General features: G+C 54.0%; 4 protein-coding genes across 4 annotated transcripts; 3 read left to right on the top strand and 1 right to left on the bottom strand.

Moving 5' to 3' along the window:
- The first annotated feature begins 1799 nt into the window (after positions 1 to 1799).
- CLDN7 (claudin 7) lies at positions 1800 to 4122 on the top strand. Its single transcript, XM_065896642.1, has 4 exons — positions 1800 to 2405; positions 3280 to 3444; positions 3567 to 3651; positions 3736 to 4122. Exons 1-4 carry the CDS (start codon positions 2183 to 2185, stop codon positions 3896 to 3898), a joined length of 636 nt encoding a protein of 211 aa, XP_065752714.1. The 5' UTR covers positions 1800 to 2182; the 3' UTR covers positions 3899 to 4122.
- Positions 4123 to 4636: 514 nt separating this feature from the next.
- ELP5 (elongator acetyltransferase complex subunit 5) lies at positions 4637 to 9632 on the bottom strand. Its single transcript, XM_065897501.1, has 8 exons — positions 9545 to 9632; positions 9332 to 9392; positions 9165 to 9245; positions 7379 to 7599; positions 6083 to 6264; positions 5641 to 5736; positions 5395 to 5495; positions 4637 to 4751 (listed from the first exon to the last, which is right to left on the bottom strand). The coding sequence occupies exons 1-8, from the start codon at positions 9588 to 9590 to the stop codon at positions 4637 to 4639; spliced, it is 903 nt and encodes a 300-aa protein (XP_065753573.1). The 5' UTR covers positions 9591 to 9632.
- An 857-nt stretch (positions 9633 to 10489) lies between these two features.
- Positions 10490 to 16636, top strand: CTDNEP1 (CTD nuclear envelope phosphatase 1). The gene is made up of 8 exons (XM_065897493.1): positions 10490 to 10942; positions 13572 to 13638; positions 13733 to 13851; positions 14052 to 14123; positions 14748 to 14864; positions 15093 to 15204; positions 15614 to 15698; positions 15988 to 16636. Exons 1-8 carry the CDS (start codon positions 10841 to 10843, stop codon positions 16046 to 16048), a joined length of 735 nt encoding a protein of 244 aa, XP_065753565.1. The 5' UTR covers positions 10490 to 10840; the 3' UTR covers positions 16049 to 16636.
- A 1077-nt stretch (positions 16637 to 17713) lies between these two features.
- On the top strand, positions 17714 to 19758 carry GABARAP (GABA type A receptor-associated protein). The gene is made up of 4 exons (XM_065896657.1): positions 17714 to 17934; positions 18481 to 18559; positions 18699 to 18817; positions 19263 to 19758. The coding sequence occupies exons 1-4, from the start codon at positions 17845 to 17847 to the stop codon at positions 19326 to 19328; spliced, it is 354 nt and encodes a 117-aa protein (XP_065752729.1). The 5' UTR covers positions 17714 to 17844; the 3' UTR covers positions 19329 to 19758.
- The last annotated feature ends 214 nt before the right edge of the window (positions 19759 to 19972 follow it).

Below are 19972 nucleotides of genomic sequence, written 5' to 3'. Positions count from 1 at the left end.
TCAAAAGGTAGAAAAATTAAAATGAATAATAAAGAGTTCATTAGGGCTTCCCTGGTGGCGCAGTGGTTGAGAGTCCGCCTGCCGATGCAGGGGACACGGGTTCGTGCCCCGGTCCGGAAAGATCCCACATGCCGTGGAGCGGCTGGGTCCGTGGGCCATGGCCGCTGAGCCTGCGTGTCCGGAGCCTGTGCTCTGCAACGGGAGAGGCCACGGCAGTGAGAGGCCCGCGTACTGCAAAAAAAAAAAAAAGAGTTCATTAAAGTCTGCATTTTATAGAAAAGCAGGTTAATTAGCTGAGCATGAAGGACGCTTTAATATTTTTATTGAATAAAAGAAGGAAAGACTTACAGAGAAATGTTTGAGAGGGAGGAGCAAAGATGGGAAATGTGAGAGAGTTGAGGTGAAAAAAGGAGAGAGAAAAATTCAATGAGAGAGACAGAGTAAGAAAGGTGTGTGAGCCTGAGCGGTGTCAGGAGGTTGGAGGAGAGGAAGATTGGGAGGAAACTGGACAAGGGGATGGCAGCGATGTGCACTCAGGAAGATGCAAAGAAAGGCTACTTGGTGATGCTGGGCTCCAAGGGGGCTGGAGATAGGGCAAAAAGGTAGACCAAAAGAGTAGGAAGTAAAATAGGAAGCGGAAAAGACAGGAAGGGGAGATGATAACAGATGAGGGAAGAATGAATAAATGGGGGGTGCTTGGAGGAGATGTGTGGAGAAAGGATGGGGCCATACATAGCTCGGGGAGAGTGAGAGAAGAAACCTGAGGGTGAGGTGGCAATCTGAGGGCTGAATCAAAGGCTACATTAGAGCCAGGTGTTCTGGAGGACAGAATGGTGAGAGGGTGGGAGAGGGCACATAAAGGGTCAGGTCCAGGCTCAGAATGAGGGAGAGAAATGTGTGCAGGGCTGGGGGAGGAGGAAGAAGGAAAGGTGGAGGACAAGTTGGAAAGACTCCAAGGGAGGGGAATGATGGGTGTGGCCAAGACTCTGACCCTGGCTTTACCTTGCTCCCACCCTCTGCTGGCTTCTGGCCTCAGCGGTTTCTTCCTTCTGCTACAAGGACCCTTGAGGCGGGATGGGATAGTGAACGCTGGGAGGTGGGGTGCCAACGGCCCCGCCATTAAGTCATGTCAAGCAGGGATCGGAATAGGGGGCCAAGGAGATGGGGGGTGTTGGGGCGCCATGCCTGGAAGCCGGGTGTCTGTTGGAGGGCGACAGCGGCAAGGGGTGGGTGGGTGCTAGGAGGTAGGTGGCTTTGGCGGTGGAGACTCCAATAAGGCTGCTGAAGTGGGGAGTTCTGCGGGATTGGAGCCAGAGCCCTTGAAGGTGGGATCGGCTAGGAAAAGAGAAAAAGAGCAGAGGGTTGGGGCGAAAGTAGGGCGGGACAAAGAGCGCCCAGAGTAGAACCCGAGAGTCCCTGCGTGGGGGAAAGGTGGAGCCAAGGCAGGCCTGGGGCATCCCCCCAGCTCCGGCTCCGCCGCGCTCTTAGAGCACCTGTCGGGGAGAGGGGAAGGGACATCCTGGTGCCCGAGGGACCTCCGGTCCAGAGGGGCTTACTCGGAGCTTGGGACTCCCGAGAAGACTCCGCCTCCTCCCCTCCGGCGGTCCGAGCCCGGCAAGTGAAGGGGCGTGACCCTGGTGCTCAAGTTTCTTCCTCCTCACCTGGGCCAGGAGGGGTGGGGGCCAGAACTTCCGGCTCAGGTGAGTGTCCCTTCGGTGACGTCAGGTCATCCTCGGCCGCCCCTCCGGTCCCTCCCCGCCTCGCGCTCCCGGTGCCCGCGGGGGCGCGCCCCCGACGACCTACATATACTCAGGTGCGCCTCACCTGTCCGCCCGCACCTGCCCGCTCACCGCTGAGCGACCTCTCATCGCACAGCAGCCTTGGGCCGACAGCCCAGGATACTCTGGGGACTTCCAGCACCCGGGACCGCGCCCACACGGCCCCTCCACCTTTTGTTTGGGAAGGGTCGCCGAGCGCCGAAGGGAACTGCCGGGTCTTCGCGGATTGCTTTTGTCGGCCACCAGTCCTGTTCCCTCTGCTGTGAGATCCTCGCCCCGCCGGAGGGGTAGATTTGTGTTTACTTCGGTGACAAGATTTGCAAGCACTCGGCCAAAAACTTTTTAGCCTCTTTGGGTGACAAAACTCGCCAGCCAGGCGCCTCCCGTCTTTTCTGAGGGAGGAAATGGCCAATTCGGGCCTGCAGCTGCTGGGCTTTTCCATGGCTCTACTGGGCTGGGTGGGCCTGGTGGCGTGCACCGCCATCCCGCAGTGGCAGGTGAGCTCGTACGCCGGCGACAACATCATCACCGCCCAGGCCATGTACAAGGGGCTGTGGATGGACTGCGTCACGCAGAGCACGGGCATGATGAGCTGCAAAATGTACGACTCGGTGCTCGCCCTGCCTGGTAAGGCCGCGGGACTGACGGGGCGGACGCGTCCAGGGCCGAGGTCGCGTGGTGGGCGCGGGCCCCGGCCCCAGGCCACACGGCCCGACGCCCTGGGTTGCCAGCGAGGGCGGGCGGAGAGGAGGAAGCGGAAGCGGTCGGGCTGGGGACGCCGCGGGCCGAGATTCTGGGGCTGCACGTGCGCGCCTCCGGGGCCGGCTGCGCCCCTCTTCGCCTGCGGACCGGCCTAGTCTTCGGGCTTGGCGGCCGGCGGCCCAAGCACCTCCCGGGAAGCCGAGTCCTGGGGCCGGGGCGGGGCCTTCCCCTCCCCCCACCCCGAGGAGGCCACGGCCTCCGCCATCTCCCGCTCTTTTCTCTGACAAAAGGCGGCGCGGGCTGGAGGCCTCGGAGTTGGGTTGGGGCCCGCGGGGTCGGACCGAGGGCCGAGGAGTCGTGCACCGTCAATCCTGGGGCGCCGCCTGCGGCTTCTAATCTTATCGGCAGATTAGCCGAAGCCACAAACCGTGGCCTCGATAGTGGGGTCAGAGCTGGGACGAGGGCTGGGATCTGCGGGCGGCGTCGGGGCTCCGACCACCGCTTCCGGGGCTCAGGCTACCACCTCGGTTCCTCTTCGATGTACCCTTTCCCCTCCCCGAGGCAGTTTCGTCGAAACCCTGGCGCCCCGGGCGGATCCTAGAGCCGAGAGGGCGGGGCGGAGTGGGAAGGCCCGCGGAGTCGGGAGGGGGCGGGATCCACCCGCTCTGGCCCGGGACTTGGGCGTCGAGGGGGCCCCAGGCCTGCGGCGAGTGGGTGCAGCCGGCGACTCAGAGGCGGGAGCCATCCGAGGGCCGCTGGCATTTCCATCAAGGACAGCATCCTTCCCCCTTTCCTGCAGCGGCCTTGCAGGCCACCCGAGCCCTAATGGTGGTCTCCCTGGTGCTGGGCTTCCTGGCCACGTTCGTGGCCACGATGGGCATGAAGTGTACAAACTGTGGGGGGGACGACAAAGTGAAGAAGGCCCGTACAGCCATGGCCGGAGGCATCATTTTCATCTTGGCAGGTGAGCAACAAGTCCAAGGTGGGCCCAAGTACTCTCTTCTTGCCCATCCTGGAGGGGTAAGGGTGGGCACGGTGCTGGTTTGCAGGGAGCTCACAATATCTCAATCCTCATTCTTTCTCCAGGTCTTGCTGCCTTGATAGCTTGCTCCTGGTATGGCCACCAGATTGTCACAGACTTTTACAACCCGTTGGTCCCCATGAATGTTAAGTAAGTAAGGGAGCCCTGCCTCCTAAGGGGTCTGGGGTCGGAAGAGGCAGGCCAGGGTTTCTGACCCCAATTCTCTCTCCACAGGTATGAGTTTGGTCCTGCCATCTTCATTGGTTGGGCAGGGTCCGCTCTGGTCCTCCTGGGAGGTGCACTGCTCTCTTGCTCCTGTCCTGGGAGTGAGAGCAAAGTTGGGTACCGTGCACCCCGCTCCTACCCTAAGCCCAACTCTGCCAAGGAGTACGTGTAAGCTGGGAATGCCCTTACCCCAGCCTGGCAGCCTAGAGGTGCCCCCAGACATCTGAAAGGACCGGGGGCAGACAGCTCAACCCGTGGGCAGGGTGCCGAGCAGAAGCCTGCGGTCACTCTAGCCCAGCACACCATGTACAGTTCCCTGGGGTGTTGGGTGGCAGGGAGACAAAAAGGGGGAGGGTGTGCTTTTTGTACAGTAATAAAAATATGTTTTGGAAAGTAGACTTTTTTCCCTTGGGGCATCTGCTTTCTTGCAGCCCAGATCCTTGCAGAACCTAAAGTGTACTTACTTCAGTTAAAGAAACATTTATTGAGCACCAATGGTGTGCAAGGGTGTCCCAGCTCCACCATTTCAGTCATGCAGTCCCCAACACTTTTGACTATTGACTCTAAACAACTCATGTTCTTGGCTTCCCTCATCCCCTCCCAGCCTCCAATCCTATCCACTCGCAACTCTTGCTTAAATAGCAACCAAATAGCTTTTGTTTTTAATTTAAAAATTAAGATTTTATTAGGCTTGGGGGGGGTGTCACCTTCCCTTATGCCCCCATTCCACTTTCTCTCCTCACTGGAAGCTGCTCCCTGGCTCATGGGTCACAGGGCACGGCCTCCACAGATACAGGGAACAAAGATGGGGCAGAGACAGGCTAAGGCCAGTGCAAACAATGGAAGGATGGTTATGGGCCCAAGGTCTCCCTCTTCCTCCAATTACAGTCTAGTCACATCTCCTGGCCAGTTAAACATCTAGGTCATCATCTGGGTCTTCTTGGTCCAGGTCATCGTAAGCATCTGGCTCATAGAAAATGTGGCTGGTAGCCTGGCCCAGCCCACGGCACAGTAGCGCCTGCTGTCTGAGAAGACATAAAGGGAGATTGGTGCTGGTGAGGGTGGGTAATGGGTCATGTCTGGATACCCTCTTTCCTTGTGGCAGTGACTCCCTCTTTGGCCTCCATGTTTTCTTGGTCTAAGTCCCTTTGTGTGACCTCGTTTAGTTAGCACGGAAGCACCACCTGGTACAGGGTAGACACTCCTATACCGCTCTCGTAATAGCCTAAGTTCTTAGCAGCTTGAGGGCAAGGATCCTGCCGAAGTCTTGCTTCACCTGCCACTGGGCACAGGACAACAGGCATCTACTAAGCCTTTATTAACCTGCCTCTACCATACCCATCTAGCTTCCTATCCTCTTAGCACCACTGCCTGGAGACAGGGCCGCTTCCCCAGGGTCTGGTCTGGCTCAACCCAGGCCCAGATTACTCTAGGGGTATCTGTGGAGCTGGGACCCAAGGCTCTAACGGAGACAAAAAAGACATAAAGGACCTTTGCCATTGCTGGGGTTTGGGTGGGTAGAGAACTCCTCCCCAGATGTGCCTCTGGAAGTGGACTTCAGCCCCTATAAAGTCTAAGAGGTTAATCAACAACCTGCTGTTGCCCCACCTCTTCGGCCCAGATGCTGGGCTCAGCTCAGGGACCCGGGCAGTGAGGCCCCAACCTTACTTTTCTGAGCTGAACTGGAAGGGCAGGGTCAGGCTATCTTTGGCTTCTCTCTCTTTCTTGGACAGGCGAAGGTTAAAAGTCAAATGAGTCGTGGGGTCCATCTGTAGAGACAAAGGATGCTGCCACTCTGCCCCATCACTGAAGTCCCCGACCCCACCCCCAACCTCTGCAGTCTTTATCCCCCTCTCTCCTTTTTCCAGACTCCAAGCTGCATCCCCTTGTTCTGGCCCTGGCTCTCTTAGATACCGAGGGAACACGAGGATCTGGGTAAGGCTGGGGCTCTAGGGGCGGCCCCCCTTGGAGCTCCAGGCTGAAGTCAGGAAGGATGGAGAACCACTGAGTCTGGGGAGAAGAAAGAAGAGTATTAAGAAGGTTTTTTTCATCTTACTGAGCAAACCAGAAAACCAGGACCTGCCGCCCCAGCTCCCAGCCACTTATGTAACTGGCTGCTTCTAGCTCTTGTTCTCCTTTTTCATCTCCTGGAAGGCAGTGTCTTTCATTGGTTAAGCTCACAGGATCCAAGCTTTCCAGGCTACAGAATGGGGATAATAAAACAATCTACCTCACAGGGCAGCTGTGGAGATACAACGAGGGCAATGCTCAAACCACGAGAGCCTAGGGAAGTGCTCCATCACATCAGCCGTTTTATTGCTCTGACCCCAACCTCCAGTTCTCCTGTGCTTCTGACCTGGTGGGTCGGGCGCTGTTGGGGCCTCCGATAGAGGATGTGGGCTGAGGCCTGGCCCAGCGCACCGCTCAGGGTCACCTCGGTCTGAGCAAGGCTGCTCAGCACTCCCAAGGGGCCTGGGCCGTGAAGCTCTTCATGAAGCAGGCTCAGCACATGCACCTGCTCTCCTGGGGAGCTGTCACCTGGAGAGGGACAAGGAAGGTGGTGCACGAAGGGCAGTAGGGAGCATTCAGGGGAGGCCTGGGATCAAATAGTGAAGAGGAAAAAAGGAAGGAGAGGGCCACGTTCCCTCAGAGCTCTGCCAGGATCCTGACTGACCTCGGCCAGTGTCACTGCCCTGCTCTGACCTCTTTCAGCCCTCACCTTTAAAACACTTTCTTATTCCAATGCACATTGAATCAAGGCACTGCTCTGACCTCAATCCACAGGAGCGCTTCAAGGCCTTCAGGATGGAATCCACACTTTCAGCATCTGTTCTTCGCTTGTTTTCCAGCCTCATCTCTTACACGCTGAACCATCTGCAGTGTCAGGAACTTGCCAAGATCCCAGTCAGTGCCTTAGATCCCCTCTTTCCTTCCCTCCCTTTTTAGCAGCATTTACAAAGCATCAGGCACCGCACTAAATACTTGCATTTTTAGGTTGGACTGTATGAAATTGCTGACATTTGATCATATCTGACTACAAAAAAAGCAATTCCAAGTGGTTCATCTTCATACTATAAACTCCCTCCTTCCTTGGCTTTTACTGAGGAAACAGAAGCACTGTGAGACCAAGCACCTGCATACCGAGCTGGGTATCTGACTCTAAAGCCCATTCTAGTACCCACTGTACTTTAGGGCTAGTCCCAATGCCCCCAGCTGGACAAAATGGCCCTTGCTCTTCAAGACATTCCTTCCTTAAGGTACTCTGTGCACGTTCCTTTATCATCATGGTCCTTATCAGACTGTCTAGTAATTGCTGGTTTACTTGTCTATACTTTTACGGAATTTTGAGCTCCTGGAAGGCAAGGACCTGACTACAGTTAGCCTTTATTTTTCCATTATCTAGAACTGTGCCTGATACAGTGTATGTATGCGTATGTTTGTTGAATGAATGAATGAGGGGAAAAAAAACTTGGAAAAGAAAAAAAAGAGTAATTAGATAGCATTATGAAGAAACCAAGAACTAGAATAAAGGCTAAAGAGATGGAAGAAAGTCCAATTGGAGATCCCTGATATGTTTCCTGTTACGGTGGAAAGGGGCACATCCCTTGGCAGGGGGAATTTATGGTGGGAAGAAATGAAGGAGGAGTCTCACCACGGCAGGAGTCCTGATGGCTCAGAGTGTGCAGAGTCTGGCAGAGTGTGGTGCAGGGAAGGTGAAGCAGCAGCCAGCTGAGGGAATCGAGAGCAATGGTGACAGGGCCAGGATGTGTCCTCCTGCACAGGGCCCTCAAGGCTTCCAGGGGACCCCCAGGAAGGGTTTCCCCAGTCTCTGACCAGTTGAGAGGGTCTCTAAAGAGGTCATGGTAAACCAGCCTGCAAAGGGAAACGGAAAGGCATGATCCTACTGCCCCTCCCCCTAATCTCCAAATTCAGCTTCTGATCTTTGTGGCTGTTTCTCAATTTTCACTAATATCCTAAACATTAGTGAAAAGTTTTTACTGAGAAGTAGAATACGGTAATTGAGAGCACAGACTTTGGCATCAGACAGCCCTGAGCTGCAAGCTTGGTTCTACCTGTCCAAGGTCACCTAACTGATACGTTACTTCACCTCTGTAAGACTCGGTTTCTTCATTTATAAAATAGGAATACCAACCTCCTGACAGCACAGCACTAAGTGATGCCTAAAGTGTATCATTCTCGAATGGATAAAGAGAAAAGAGAGGACCTGAGACATGGTTCCTGCCTGTAGGACAGCTTAGAGAAGGTCAAGAATCAAGTCCTGAGGTACTAACTACAGATTACATAGCGATTCAGGAAAAGACTGGCATGGACTAGAAATTCTGGGAAAGCTTCACAGTGGTAGAACTTGTTCCCAGACATCTCCTTTCTATCTTCTGCTTCTCTTGTGAATGCCATCTTTACAGCATCACCGCTACTATAACAGCTGATACAAAATTAGGGCTCAACAGACAGGTGTAAACTTATTATCCACTTAGCTAACCAGACCAGGAAGTAATCTTTCTTAACCACCCAACATAGGTGGATTCAGGCACCTCCTGATCTGGCTGCTTTCCTCTACCCCACATCAGTCTGTTAAGCCCTGGAAATTCTACCTGCTAAAGCCCTTTTACATTTGTCCTAAACTCTCCATCCCTACTGCCACTGTCTTTAGCCAGGCCTCTGTCGCCTCCTACCACTATTCTCTAAGATTCACTGGAACAGGAATCATGTCGGCTTCATTCGCTACTCTAGCCTAGCTCAGCTCCTGGTTCACAACTAGTTCTTAACCGGTACTTATACATCTGAGTGAACCTGCATTACTGCAACAGCCTTCCCACCTGGTATCCCTATCTCCTGGCTGCCCCCTCCTAACCCATTCTCCACACTGTGGTCACTGGACGAGTATTTCTAACAAGTATGATGTTATCACTCTCCTCCCAAATATTCCTTTTTGTGCTCTGTAAAACCTTTTACTACCAGGTACCTCTCTCTGTCTGACCTCAGGAAGCTCTTCCATCTCCCATGAACAGGTATGCCTTCCATACCTCTCTAATTTTGCATAAACTGTTCCTTCTGCCTGTAGGACAAGTCCCTACGTACCCTGCAGTTAGTGCTGATGCATGTTGATCACCAGATTCTTAATAACTCAAAAGGCAGAACACGTTTATTCTTGTCCTCCAGTCCAGCCTCTAGTGCTAACCTGTACTGTCGGCCTTTTATTACTCTGTTCCTCTCATCTTCTATGGTCCCTGCTTTGGATTCTCCAGATACCACTCTTCATCATTCCTCTTACTAATTCCTACCTCTTGAAAAACCCATATCCATTCGATGAATAAGTAGCTGCTACTACACATCAGGTTTGCCCCTGTTGCTGGAAGTGGAGTTCCTCAGCAACAGAGGTCCCAAATTCAATGAAATCTCTTCCAATTTGTACTTACCGGCTGTTGATATTGGAGTCAAAACCTTCACGAAACTCTTCTTCGCTCACTTCACAGCCCAGGATGTGGACTTGCTCCCCACTGAGGCAGAGATGAGGGGGAGTGTCAAAGAGTGGGGCCCAGGCTCCCTTCTCGGGTAGGACAGCGAGACACTGCGGGATACTCACCACAGTGCAGATTTCTTGATAAGCGCCTTCAAGAGGCTGCGCCCCTCCCACTCCACGGAGTCTGGGGAGAGCGAGGAACGGAAAAACAGCCTGAGAACACTGAGGTTTTTGCATTCGCGAACCGGTAACGACCTCCACCCCTGGCCTCTTACCCACGGCCCTTCCTCTCCACTTCCGCCCCTTGGGCCCTGCTCCTGTGTCTGTGACCCTCACCCCGCAGCAGCACCAGGCCACCAACAGCCAAGAGCGACTCCAGCATCTCCAAAATGCGTCGCGTCCCTCTTCGGACGCCCTCTGATGGCGTCACTACCCGTTGCCACGCCCCTCCACATGGAAGGGGCGGGGCATCCACGATCTCTCCCACCACTAAGACCTGGCGTAACCTGGCGTGAGTGGTGCTTAGGTTTACTATCCCAGGAAGGCTCACGGGGATCGACCCCTCCTGAGCCCTGGTGCACAGATGCAGGGACGACGCCCCTCTCTACATTTTTACCGTGACTAGGGCGGGAAGAGCCGTTGGGGCAGTTGTCTGTGGGAGGGGCAAGTGGCCGCGCAAGCCCGCCCGACCGTCGGAGCCTCTGGCGCACGTGACGTCACTCCGCCCCGCCCATGCAATTCGAGGCGGGCCTGCTTTGCCCTAGGCCCCGCCCCAGCACCACCCTCCGCGCATGCGCGATACTGGGGCCTTGTTCGGAGCACGCTCCACTTTCCTTATCCCCACCCCTGAAGACAGAGTAGGGGGAACTTCAGCCCCGGTGAAGCGAATACACGTCACCACCGGAAGTAGTGTCAGAGGGGAAGAGGAGGGGGGAAGAAAGAAGGAGGGAGGCCTTTGGGCGGTAAAATGGCGCCTGTCAGAGTGGGAAATCCAGCTGCAGAGGCTGCAACCCCGCTTCCTAGCGGCTGAAGCACCCCCGACCTCGGGGAGGGGGAGGCCGCTCCAGTCCAGCCATCCGCGCCCTTCGGCTCCCCCTCCCCTCCTTCCCGACTCCTTGGCTCAGCCGGTCCGTTCGCCGCCACTGCGGCCCTGCGCCCGCCGCTGCCCCCGCCCGCCCCTTTCCCGCGGGCAGCCCCCTAGCGCGCCTGCGCAGCGGGCCACCCTCCGCTTCCCCCTTCCCCTCCCCCTTCCTTCTCCCTCCCTCCCTTCTCCCTAGCCCCCTCCCCCACAGCCCCCTCCCCCAATTCTCCATCCCCTTCCCTCCTGGTCTCGGAGGACCCCATCGTAGCCCGACCTGTCTCGGCCCGCAACCTCCGCGAATTCGTCCGTGCCACTCCCCGCCCATGTGGGCCCCCGCGGGCTGCCCACGCCTGTCCCCCAGCTCCCCGTTCCGCTGGGCTTTCCCCTCGTCGTGGGTGGCTTTCTGAGCCGCCCGCTCCGTGCCCCTCTCTGCAGCCTCTCCTGCCACTCGGGGCCCCCGTTCCCCCTCCCGGTGGCGGGGGGCTGCCCCCGGGGGGCTGGCGGAGCTGGGCCGCGGGGGCCCCGGGGCCGGCGGTGCCGGGGTCATCGGGATGATGCGGACGCAGTGTCTGCTGGGGCTGCGCACGTTCGTGGCCTTCGCCGCCAAGCTCTGGAGCTTCTTCATTTACCTTTTGCGGAGGCAGATCCGCACGGTGAGCCTGGGTGGGCGCTGGTGGTGGTGGGGACCTCTGTCAGCGGTGCTCGAGGGTTTTTGGAAAGTCTCGGGCCGCTCTTTGGGCCTAGAGACTGAGCCCCGGCGGCAGCTTTTATCGCTAGAGAATTAGAGTACCCGTCGCTGGGCATGGGGTGGGACGGGGAAGAGGAAGACCCTTGTAGTAGAACCGAGATGGTGGAGGGGGGCTAGATGGGAAAAGGATTTGGCAACTCTTGGGGGCTAGGGTGATGGGTGGGGTGCTCTTTAAGAAAGCTAGAGTTGTTGCTAAAGAAGCCGAGGGGCGGGGAACACCTGTTTGATGGCAGCAGGTCTGTAGATGTGGGTTTGTGAAAGACCCTCCTATTATTTGGAACCTCCGTGTGTGTTTGGTCTCATAACAAGGGAGAGACAGGCTCATGTGCCAAGGGTGGGGGTGGGTGGGGGGGCGTATGTCACCAACAAGGATGGGAACGTGGGAAAAGCCCTGGGTGTGAAGGAGAAACCCCTGCAGTTCAAATTAAGGGAACTCTTCCAAAAAGGTCCTGAAAACTCATTTCATAGTGTGAGTGTGAATATTTGGGTTTATTAAGACTTTGAGACTAAAAAAGATGCATTTATCATTGGCATCTTTAGTTGTGGAAGGGAGCACATTAAAGTTTTGGTGTCCCTATCAGAAGGCGGTGCTTGTCAGTTTAAGGTTTGACTCTGAGGGCACGCTTCTCAGATTGTTTCTCCAGGAGACCCCAGCATTGTGAGGGATACTGTGGGGAGTGTATCTCTGGGTTTCCTCCCCCATAGCTTTTCTCCAAGGTCAAACCTCCTTAGGCTAACATCATTTAATGTGCTCTGTGTTCTCACCATCACGGGGGAGAATCCTCTGAAGGAGTCTGGGGAGGATTCAGTGAGCTGGGGTGCAGAGGGTCTCCAGTCTGTACTCTGGCATACCTCAATAAAACATGAAGGAATAAAACCGGGTAGGGGCTGCCTAGGTCAAGGAACTTCCAGAAAGCCCTGAGTGGTAGTGGTGGTTGACTTACTAATTTGGGGAATGGCCTTGGATTCAGTGTCTCCTTTACTACTCCACTCCTTCCACTTCCTGATTTAGGGTTTAGGGTGAGGATGGTTTCAGGGTGGTCATGGTTGTAGGCAGGGCTGTTTCCCTGAGATAAGGGTTAGGAGCCAAGAAGAATCGGGTCAGAGATACGGAGATGTGTGGGGGACTAGCTCCTGGGATTTTCCTTACGTGTTAGCTGCTGTCCTCTCTTCCTGGCCTTGCTCCGAGCATCTCCCCTTCTTCCCCTAACATAGCAGTTTTCTGTTCTGGGTGCAGGGATGGGCTCCAGCCCATGAAGAGACTGGTTCCTTGCAAAATTGCTCTCCTCTGGGCAGCACTGACCCCACAGCCTTTTGTCTTCCCTTCCTTCCTTTCCAATCTGGTTTCTCCCCCCACCCCCTTTCTGGCAGATGCTTAGAGCATTCCCTACATGCCCAGCATGTGCAACCCGAGATAGCAGGGCAGGACACCCGAGCTGTTGCAGCCCTCATCGCAGCCCCGAGAGAAAAGAAGGGCACATGCCTTGGGATTAGGGGGAGAGAGCCCTTTGGTTTGCACTTGGAGAGCCTGGTTCGTGAGGCTTGGGGCCTAGGGACGGACTGTGCTTAGAAGAAAAGAGCAGAGGAGGGAATTGCCAAGCTTTGCATGGGAGAGATTTGAGTGCTGGAAACAGGAGCCTCTAGAGAAGGCTTGGAGAAGCTGGAAGGCCGAGATGGTGACGTCCTTGTCCCTTCCTCACCTCCCACTCACAGCCCTTACTTCACTCTGGCCTTCTTGATACTCTATCGGTCTGCCTGGTGAGTGGGGCTTTCCAGTGTTCTCTGCCTTGCCCTGGGTACCAGGATAAGGAGGCTGTTCAGAGGGCTGAGGTTCTCTACAACTTGTGACTTGGCTAGTAGAGACAGAAATGGACAGGTGGCTGGTTAAAATAGGCCTGGTGGCCCCCAGCCAGAGGAACTTAGCTGACCTGACAACCCCTGGATTCCCTCATTCTCTGTTCCCCTTAGTGACCCAAGGACCTCCCCTCCTGACTCCTACGCCCTGTCCACTAAGGAATCTGAGGCCCTCAGCTCCCAACAGGAGGTGATGAGAGGTGTCACAGAGAATTCTTGAGGTGGAGGTGGGGAGGGCCACGCATTTCTTTGTTCCATGTAGCAGGATAACATCATGGTTAAGAGGGCACGTTCTTGGATCAGACTGCACAGGTACAATCCTGCCTCCACCATTTCATTGATTCTAATGTAAGTGACCACCCCTGCTATAGTGTTCTAGGAATACAGCCACGATTGAGACAAAATCCTTGCTTTCATTCTAACTGGAGGGGCAAACTGCTAAATAAGACAATTCCTAGCTGTGGGGTCTTAGGCAAAGTATTTAACTTCTCCAAGCCTTGGTTTCTTCGTCCTTAAGACGTAGATGATATTGTTATTATTAGGGTTGTTCTGAGGATTAAAGAAACAACCCTAAATTACACTATGCCCAGTGTATGGTAAATGTTCAACACGTGCTTTCTATTACTAGTGGGGAAGATTTCCTTGTCAAGAGTTCTAAACCTCTCTCTTGCTATTCCTAGGTAATTCAGTACCAAACTGTTCGATATGACATCCTTCCCTTATCTCCTGTGTCCCGGAATCGGCTAAGTGAGTATGCTGACTGGGAGGAACCCTAGCTGAGGTAGGGTTCAAGGTCTTGGCTGGAGGTTGGTTGGTGTTACCCCTTCCCGTTGTGGTTCAGGCCAGGTGAAGAGGAAGATCCTGGTGCTGGATCTGGATGAGACACTTATTCACTCCCATCATGATGGGGTCCTGAGGCCTACAGTCCGGCCTGGAACGCCTCCTGACTTCATTCTTAAGGTGTGTGGGGCTGGGAAGTAATGGAATGGTTACGTCTGTTATTCTGCTCAATTCTTTGCCAGTCCCAGAGCATCTCATCCCTGGCTGTGTCCTCTGGCAGCCTGAAGGAGGGAAGCAGGCAGTGGGAGGGTGGGGGGTGTCCTTTAGGCCTATGTTGTGGTGCTCAGGACTTCTCCCAGCCCTGCTGTGTTCCTCTACAGGTGGTAATAGACAAACATCCCGTCCGGTTTTTTGTACATAAGAGGCCTCATGTGGATTTCTTCTTGGAAGTGGTGAGTTTGCAGAAGCTGAAGGCAGCTCTGTGATGAAGCAGTGGTTTTAGGGCTCTGGGAATTTAGAGGATTTGGAGGAAGTAAGGGATCAGGAGAAATGGGTAAGGGCAGTTTTCGAGAGGGGAGGTTGTAGGATGCTCAGAGAATGGCTTTCGATAGTTTGGGTTCATTTGTTTTGCTGATGCAATTCTATTCTTCCACAGCCTTCCCGCTCTTTTTTTTTTTTTTTTTTTTTTTTGCGGTACGCGGGCCTTTGCTGCGGCCTCTCTTGTTGCGGAGCACAGGCCCAGCGGCCATGGCCCACAGGCCTAGCCGCTCCGCGATATGTGGGATCCTCCCGGACCGGGGCACGAACCCGCGTCCCCTGCATCAGCAGGCGGACTCTCAACCACTGTGCCACCAGGGAAGCCCCTTCCCACTCTTTTGTTCTTGCATCTGTGAATCTTAAGGGTGTATGGTGCCTAAGACTCCTGAGTTTGAGGACAGTTTCAGAATTTTGTGTCCTCAGAGACATTCAGTGTTGTTGGAAGTCCTGAAGGACTCTGCTAGAGTCTTAGTAAAAGGGATCTATACGTCTGAATGATCATCTTTTCTGACACCTTCCTCTTCTCCAATCTCTTTCAGGTGAGCCAGTGGTACGAGCTGGTGGTGTTCACAGCAAGCATGGAAATTTACGGCTCTGCTGTGGCAGATAAACTGGATAACAGCAGGAGCATTCTCAAGAGGAGATACTACAGACAGGTAAGGGGCTAGCGTCCAGGCCTAAGAGTGAGGCTTGGGAGGCAGGCCATCAGGGAGGGGCCTGAGTTTGAGGCAACTGCCCTGGAATGGAACCTTCTGAGGGTGTGGGGGAGGCATACTGTATAATCCCTTTTGTGAGAACTGGCTGCCTGTGGGCACTGTTGGGATTGGGGGAGCAATCACAGAGGGCGAGTCTCCTTTTGATGACCAGCTCACCCTGCCTTCCAGCACTGCACTTTGGAATTGGGCAGCTACATCAAGGACCTTTCTGTGGTCCACAGTGACCTCTCCAGCATTGTGATCCTGGATAACTCCCCAGGGGCTTACAGGAGCCATCCAGGTACAGGGGACGGTGGTGAGTCTGGCAGGACTAGGAAGTGGTTCTGAGTAGGTATTTTGAATGCATGGAGCTGGGATTCCCTGGTTTACAGTAGGTCAGGATGCAAGTTGTTTCTCTTTTAAATGAGATGTTCCCCGCCCCGCCATATCCATTTCATAAATCAGATTTCTCATATCAAATTGCTTCAGGTAACACACAAGGCAGTAAGTTTGACTAGAAGCCTCGCCCTAGTATGAAATACGGTGATTAAAATTTTATTTTGAAGAATAAATCGAGGTTTTACTTAGGTCATTCAGTTTGGGGGCGTATGTATTTTAAAGTAATGAAACCCACCCCCAAATAAAAGGAAAAACACCCTGTCTCTCTTGAATCCTTTGTTTCTTCTCATGTGCCTTTTCACCCACTCTAGACAATGCCATCCCCATCAAATCCTGGTTCAGTGACCCCAGCGATACCGCCCTTCTCAACCTGCTTCCGATGCTGGATGCCCTCAGGTAAGGGAAGCTAGACACTTAGATTTCTGAGGAGAGAAGCGGGTGGGGGATCCCAAGAAGGAATAAAAGTTTGTCCTGTTTTACTTATCTCTTTTCCCTTAAGAATATTACTTTTGAACAAGGTCTTTTTAAAACTCATCACTTTTAGCCTTTGGGTTTTGGGCAAACTGAACCTGTCTCATGTGAAAACGGTGATCCTTTCCACCCCACGTCTTCCGTGAGGCTGCCTTACACTAGTGTGAGGATATCAACATAAGGACTCTACCAATGCAAGTTATTGTTGTCCCAGGTTCACCGCTGATGTTCGTTCTGTGCTGAGCCGAAACCTTCACCAACATAGGCTCTGGTGACAGCTGCTCCCCCTCCACCTGAGTTGGGGTGGGGGGGAAAGGGAGGGTGAGCCCTCGGGATGCCGTCTGGTGCCCTGTCCACTGGTGAGGACTGCCTGGGCAGGGTCTGCCCCTCCTACCCCTCTCTGCCCTGGGAGCCCTGCACTCCATATGGAGTCTGGATGGACACAAGGGCCAGATTCTCAAGCAGCCTCACTCTAACTTCGTGTTCGCACTCCCTGGAAACCCCAGACTGGGACATAAGCGGAGGCCTAGGAGAGCCGCAACAGTGTCTGGTGGAGAGACAGGACTGGCCAGAGTGGGAGACAGACATTCGGTAATCCGGGAGGCTCAAAGAGAAGCCAAGCCAGCTTTGTTGTGATTTGTTTTTTTAAAAACTCTTGTACAAAACTGATCTAATTCTTCACTCCAAGGGCTGGGTTGTGGGTGGGAAACTGGGATTTTGGGCCACTGGATTTTCCCCAAACTTGTCCCCTCCCTTACTTTCTATTTTCCCTTCTTCCTAGATTCCCTCAGACCTGTAACCAGCTTTCTCTCTTTTTTTTTCTTTTCTCTCTTTTAAACCATGCATTATAACTTTAAAACCAAGGCTGCCCTAGGTCCTTCTCTGGGGTTTTGGGAAATGAAGGGAGGGGTCTTTGTTCACACCCACCCTGTCCCCTAGGCAGAAGGAAAAGAGGCTGCTGTAGACCCGAGGGGTAGGGGGAATGGTGTAATGTTAGCTTTCCCTGGTGGGAAGGGACTTAGTGACAGGATGGGCGCCCTGTCGGGGAGTGAAAGGACAACTGTGTGTCCTGAGGGAACGGGAGCTTCAGTGCGGTAGGACGGAGAAATGAAAGGAGAGACCTGGGCGCCGGCAAAGCCAGCATTTCGTCTAGGGGGTTGACGTGAACAAGCTAAGCAGACGCTGCCCCTGAGCGGGGTGGGGCAGGAGGAGGGGGGGGCGGGTTGCTCCACGCCACCGGCGGGCCGGCCGAGCACCGGGGCTACACCGCCCCAGCGCTTTCCTCCCCGAAGCCTAAGCCGGCTCTACTTCCTCGCACCCGCCACGTGACGCCCCGCCCTTCTCCGAGATCACATGATTCTCGGGTGCACACAGTGCAGTATTCTTCCGCGCTGACGTAGTCCTTACTTTTCGGACCTCCTCTCTAGTCCCTATTGGTCCACTCACCCCTGGAACCTAAGCGTTCCGTGCGTCTCTCCAAACATACGTTTCGTTTTTGCCCTCTATTTCCGGAGACCACTGCCTCCGCTTGGGTACTACTTTGTTTTGGTGTCAACGGCCGCCTTCAACGTACCAACACGTTTCGTGAATAGCTCTCCTTATAATTACCTGCTCTTTTTCCTGTACGTTATTTCCGAAAAGAACTTTTGGAGAGCCAAGTCTCAAATTACGGTTACCATCTTCCAGCCATTTTCATCGTTACCTTCCTGGGGGAAACTCGGAAAATGGGTTTTCAATTACTTTCGACGATAGCAAAAGCCAACAGTCTTTCCTACGCCGCGTGCGTAGCCTCCAAGTTGATTCCAGAGCTATTGCACTGACGGCGTGGGGGTGGCGGTCGGTAGGTGGTGCTACGCTAGTGGCGTTAGGGCCGTTGCGCTAGCGGCGTAACATAGCAGGCGGGGAGGCTCCTGCTGGTCGGGGGCGGGGTTGGTGAATAGGGAAGTGGCCCAAGTCCCGGGATCGCTCCGCCGAATCCGCCCGCGCGTCGCCGCCGTCGCCACCGCCCCCCGTCCCGGCCCCCCCCCCGGGTTCCCTCAGCCCAGCCCGGTCCAGCCCGGTTCCCGGGAGGATGAAGTTCGTGTATAAAGAGGAGCATCCGTTCGAGAAGCGCCGCTCTGAGGGCGAGAAGATCCGAAAGAAATACCCGGACCGGGTCCCGGTGAGGACAGTAGCCAGGGCCGAGGGTGCGGGGCGCTGGCGCTGACGCCACAGCCCGGGCTTGAGTCCGGGACCCGCAGCGCGGGCCTCAGGCTGCCGGCTGTGGCGGGGTTGGGAACGAGCCCGAAACTGCTGTCCCTGGGACCGGAGGTGAAAGGAGTGGGGTAGCGGTAGAGCTGGGGGTGAGAGGATGTAGACGCGAGAGACAGACCTTGAGATTCATGTGGGAAGCTGTGGGGCGTTTGACAGTCTGAGCTTCACATGGGGTTTTTGAAATTGAAGCTGTAGTCGGCCCAGACAGGTCATCCGCTTATGATTAAAATAACGGTTTGTTATGACGCCCTGTTTAGGGATCCTGGATGTTTAGGTGAATTTGAGTCAGTGGGGTCAGAATCCCTACTCAGGGCTGCGCCGCGTGTTCAGAGACAAAGAGAAATGAGTCTGGGGTAGGTGTGGGTGCTAGGAATGTTGTTGTTTGAGTTCTTGACAGGTGGAGCTGTCGGGCTATATACCTAATGTCTCCTAATTTTAACCTTCGCTTTAACAGGTGATAGTAGAAAAGGCTCCCAAAGCTCGGATAGGAGACCTGGACAAAAAGAAATATCTGGTGCCTTCTGATCTTACAGGTGGGAATCTGACCCAATACCCGGGTTTGCGTCCTGGGGGGTGGGAGCGCAGTCTCTGTGGGAGGAGGCTCCACATAGAAGGTGTTCTTTTGAGGGCATTTGTGATCTCTGACTTTATCAGGCCTTGTATCTTTGGCAGTTGGTCAGTTCTACTTCTTGATCCGGAAGCGAATTCATCTCCGAGCTGAGGATGCCTTGTTTTTCTTTGTCAACAATGTCATTCCACCCACCAGTGCCACGATGGGTCAGCTATACCAGGTATGGTGCCTGGGAAGAAGTGGAGGCTTTGGAGAGGAGTTGGAAGCGCTTGAGAGGCAAAAAGTTTTAAGTCAGCAATTCTTGGACCAAACTGGCTTACTTAGCTCTCAATTTTATATTTGCTCTTAAAATTTCCACATAGTCCTGGGTTGGGGATTTGGACAGGGCTGTGGGAGTAGAAAGAAGAGAGAATAGTGATCTGGAGCAACTGTTGTGATCCAGACTCTCCTCAGGCCCCTTCCTGTTCCAAGGCAGCAGAGAACAGTGTGAGGTCTTTTTGCCCAAGACTGTTGGCTAGAATAATACTGTTCAGCGTCTAGGGCCTGGAGCAAGTGAGAGGGAGAGTCAAAAAGAATGGTTTTGGAAGAATCTGTCCCGGTGGTGGGTGGTTCAAGTAACTAAGGCCCAGTTGCCTGAACACTGTTACTTTCTGCTTTCACCCCAGGAACACCATGAAGAAGACTTCTTTCTATACATTGCCTACAGTGACGAAAGTGTCTATGGTGTGTGAAGCTGCTGTCCCTAAGGTGGGGGGTCCCATTCTACAAAGAGAGAGGTGGCCCCCCTTCCTTGACCTGCTCCTCCTTGAGGGTCAAACACCACCTCCCTTTTTCAGGACCTGCACTTCCTAATGTTTGAGACTCTCTTCCAGCCCCTTTAAACACAAGAGTTAATGTGGGAGATGGCCTCTAGTACCCACTCTTTCTCCATTCTTCCCCTTTACCACCTTTCCCATTCTGCTTTAGACTTCTTGACTGTCAATCTGTGTCACATCTGGTGATTGTTTTGGTTTCTTTTCCCTAACTGCCCAAGGGGCTCAGAACCCCAACAATCCCTTCTTTTCACTACCTTCTTTTTTGGGGGTAGATGGAAGGGACTGAAATTGTGGGGGGAAGGTAGGAGGCACATCAATAAAGAGAAAACCACCAAACTGAACTGGATTTTTCTTTGTGTTGCTCCCCTCCCCCTTTTGTTCTCCCTCGTCAGTGGTGGGGAAAGAGGAGGTTGGAGGGATAGAAGTATATTTTGGTTTGTTTTTATGTTGGGCTTTTCCTTGTGCATAAAAAGTGTGCTTTTATTGTGATGGATGGAATACTGAATATCATTTCATGAAAGTTCAGTTTTATATACGTGTGTATGGATTGGGTCCTGAGG

The sequence above is a fragment of the Phocoena phocoena genome, chromosome 19 (genome assembly GCF_963924675.1).
Source record: "Phocoena phocoena chromosome 19, mPhoPho1.1, whole genome shotgun sequence".
NCBI classification, from domain to species: Eukaryota; Metazoa; Chordata; class Mammalia; order Artiodactyla; family Phocoenidae; genus Phocoena; species Phocoena phocoena.
The sequence above is the reverse complement of the archived record's forward strand: the minus strand, read 5'-3'. Positions and strand labels throughout refer to the sequence as shown.

Coding starts and splice junctions, on each gene's coding strand:
- ELP5 (XM_065897501.1), bottom strand. CDS start 9,590: ATGCTGGAGTCGCTCTTGGCTGTTGGTGGCCTGGTGCTGCTGCGGG. Junction 9,393..9,544: donor TGGCCTGGTGCTGCTGCGGG/GTGAGGGTCACA, acceptor CGCTCTCCCCAG/ACTCCGTGGAGTGGGAGGGG. Junction 4,752..5,394: donor TTCCAGTTCAGCTCAGAAAA/GTAAGGTTGGGG, acceptor ATGTCTTCTCAG/ACAGCAGGCGCTACTGTGCC.
- CTDNEP1 (XM_065897493.1), top strand. CDS start 10,841: ATGATGCGGACGCAGTGTCTGCTGGGGCTGCGCACGTTCGTGGCCTTC. Junction 10,943..13,571: donor TGCGGAGGCAGATCCGCACG/GTGAGCCTGGGT, acceptor TGCTATTCCTAG/GTAATTCAGTACCAAACTGT. Junction 13,852..14,051: donor CTCCTGACTTCATTCTTAAG/GTGTGTGGGGCT, acceptor GTTCCTCTACAG/GTGGTAATAGACAAACATCC.
- CLDN7 (XM_065896642.1), top strand. CDS start 2,183: ATGGCCAATTCGGGCCTGCAGCTGCTGGGCTTTTCCATGGCTCTACTG. Junction 2,406..3,279: donor CTCGGTGCTCGCCCTGCCTG/GTAAGGCCGCGG, acceptor CCTTTCCTGCAG/CGGCCTTGCAGGCCACCCGA. Junction 3,445..3,566: donor CATCATTTTCATCTTGGCAG/GTGAGCAACAAG, acceptor TTCTTTCTCCAG/GTCTTGCTGCCTTGATAGCT.
- GABARAP (XM_065896657.1), top strand. CDS start 17,845: ATGAAGTTCGTGTATAAAGAGGAGCATCCGTTCGAGAAGCGCCGCTCT. Junction 17,935..18,480: donor AATACCCGGACCGGGTCCCG/GTGAGGACAGTA, acceptor TCGCTTTAACAG/GTGATAGTAGAAAAGGCTCC. Junction 18,818..19,262: donor CGATGGGTCAGCTATACCAG/GTATGGTGCCTG, acceptor CTTTCACCCCAG/GAACACCATGAAGAAGACTT.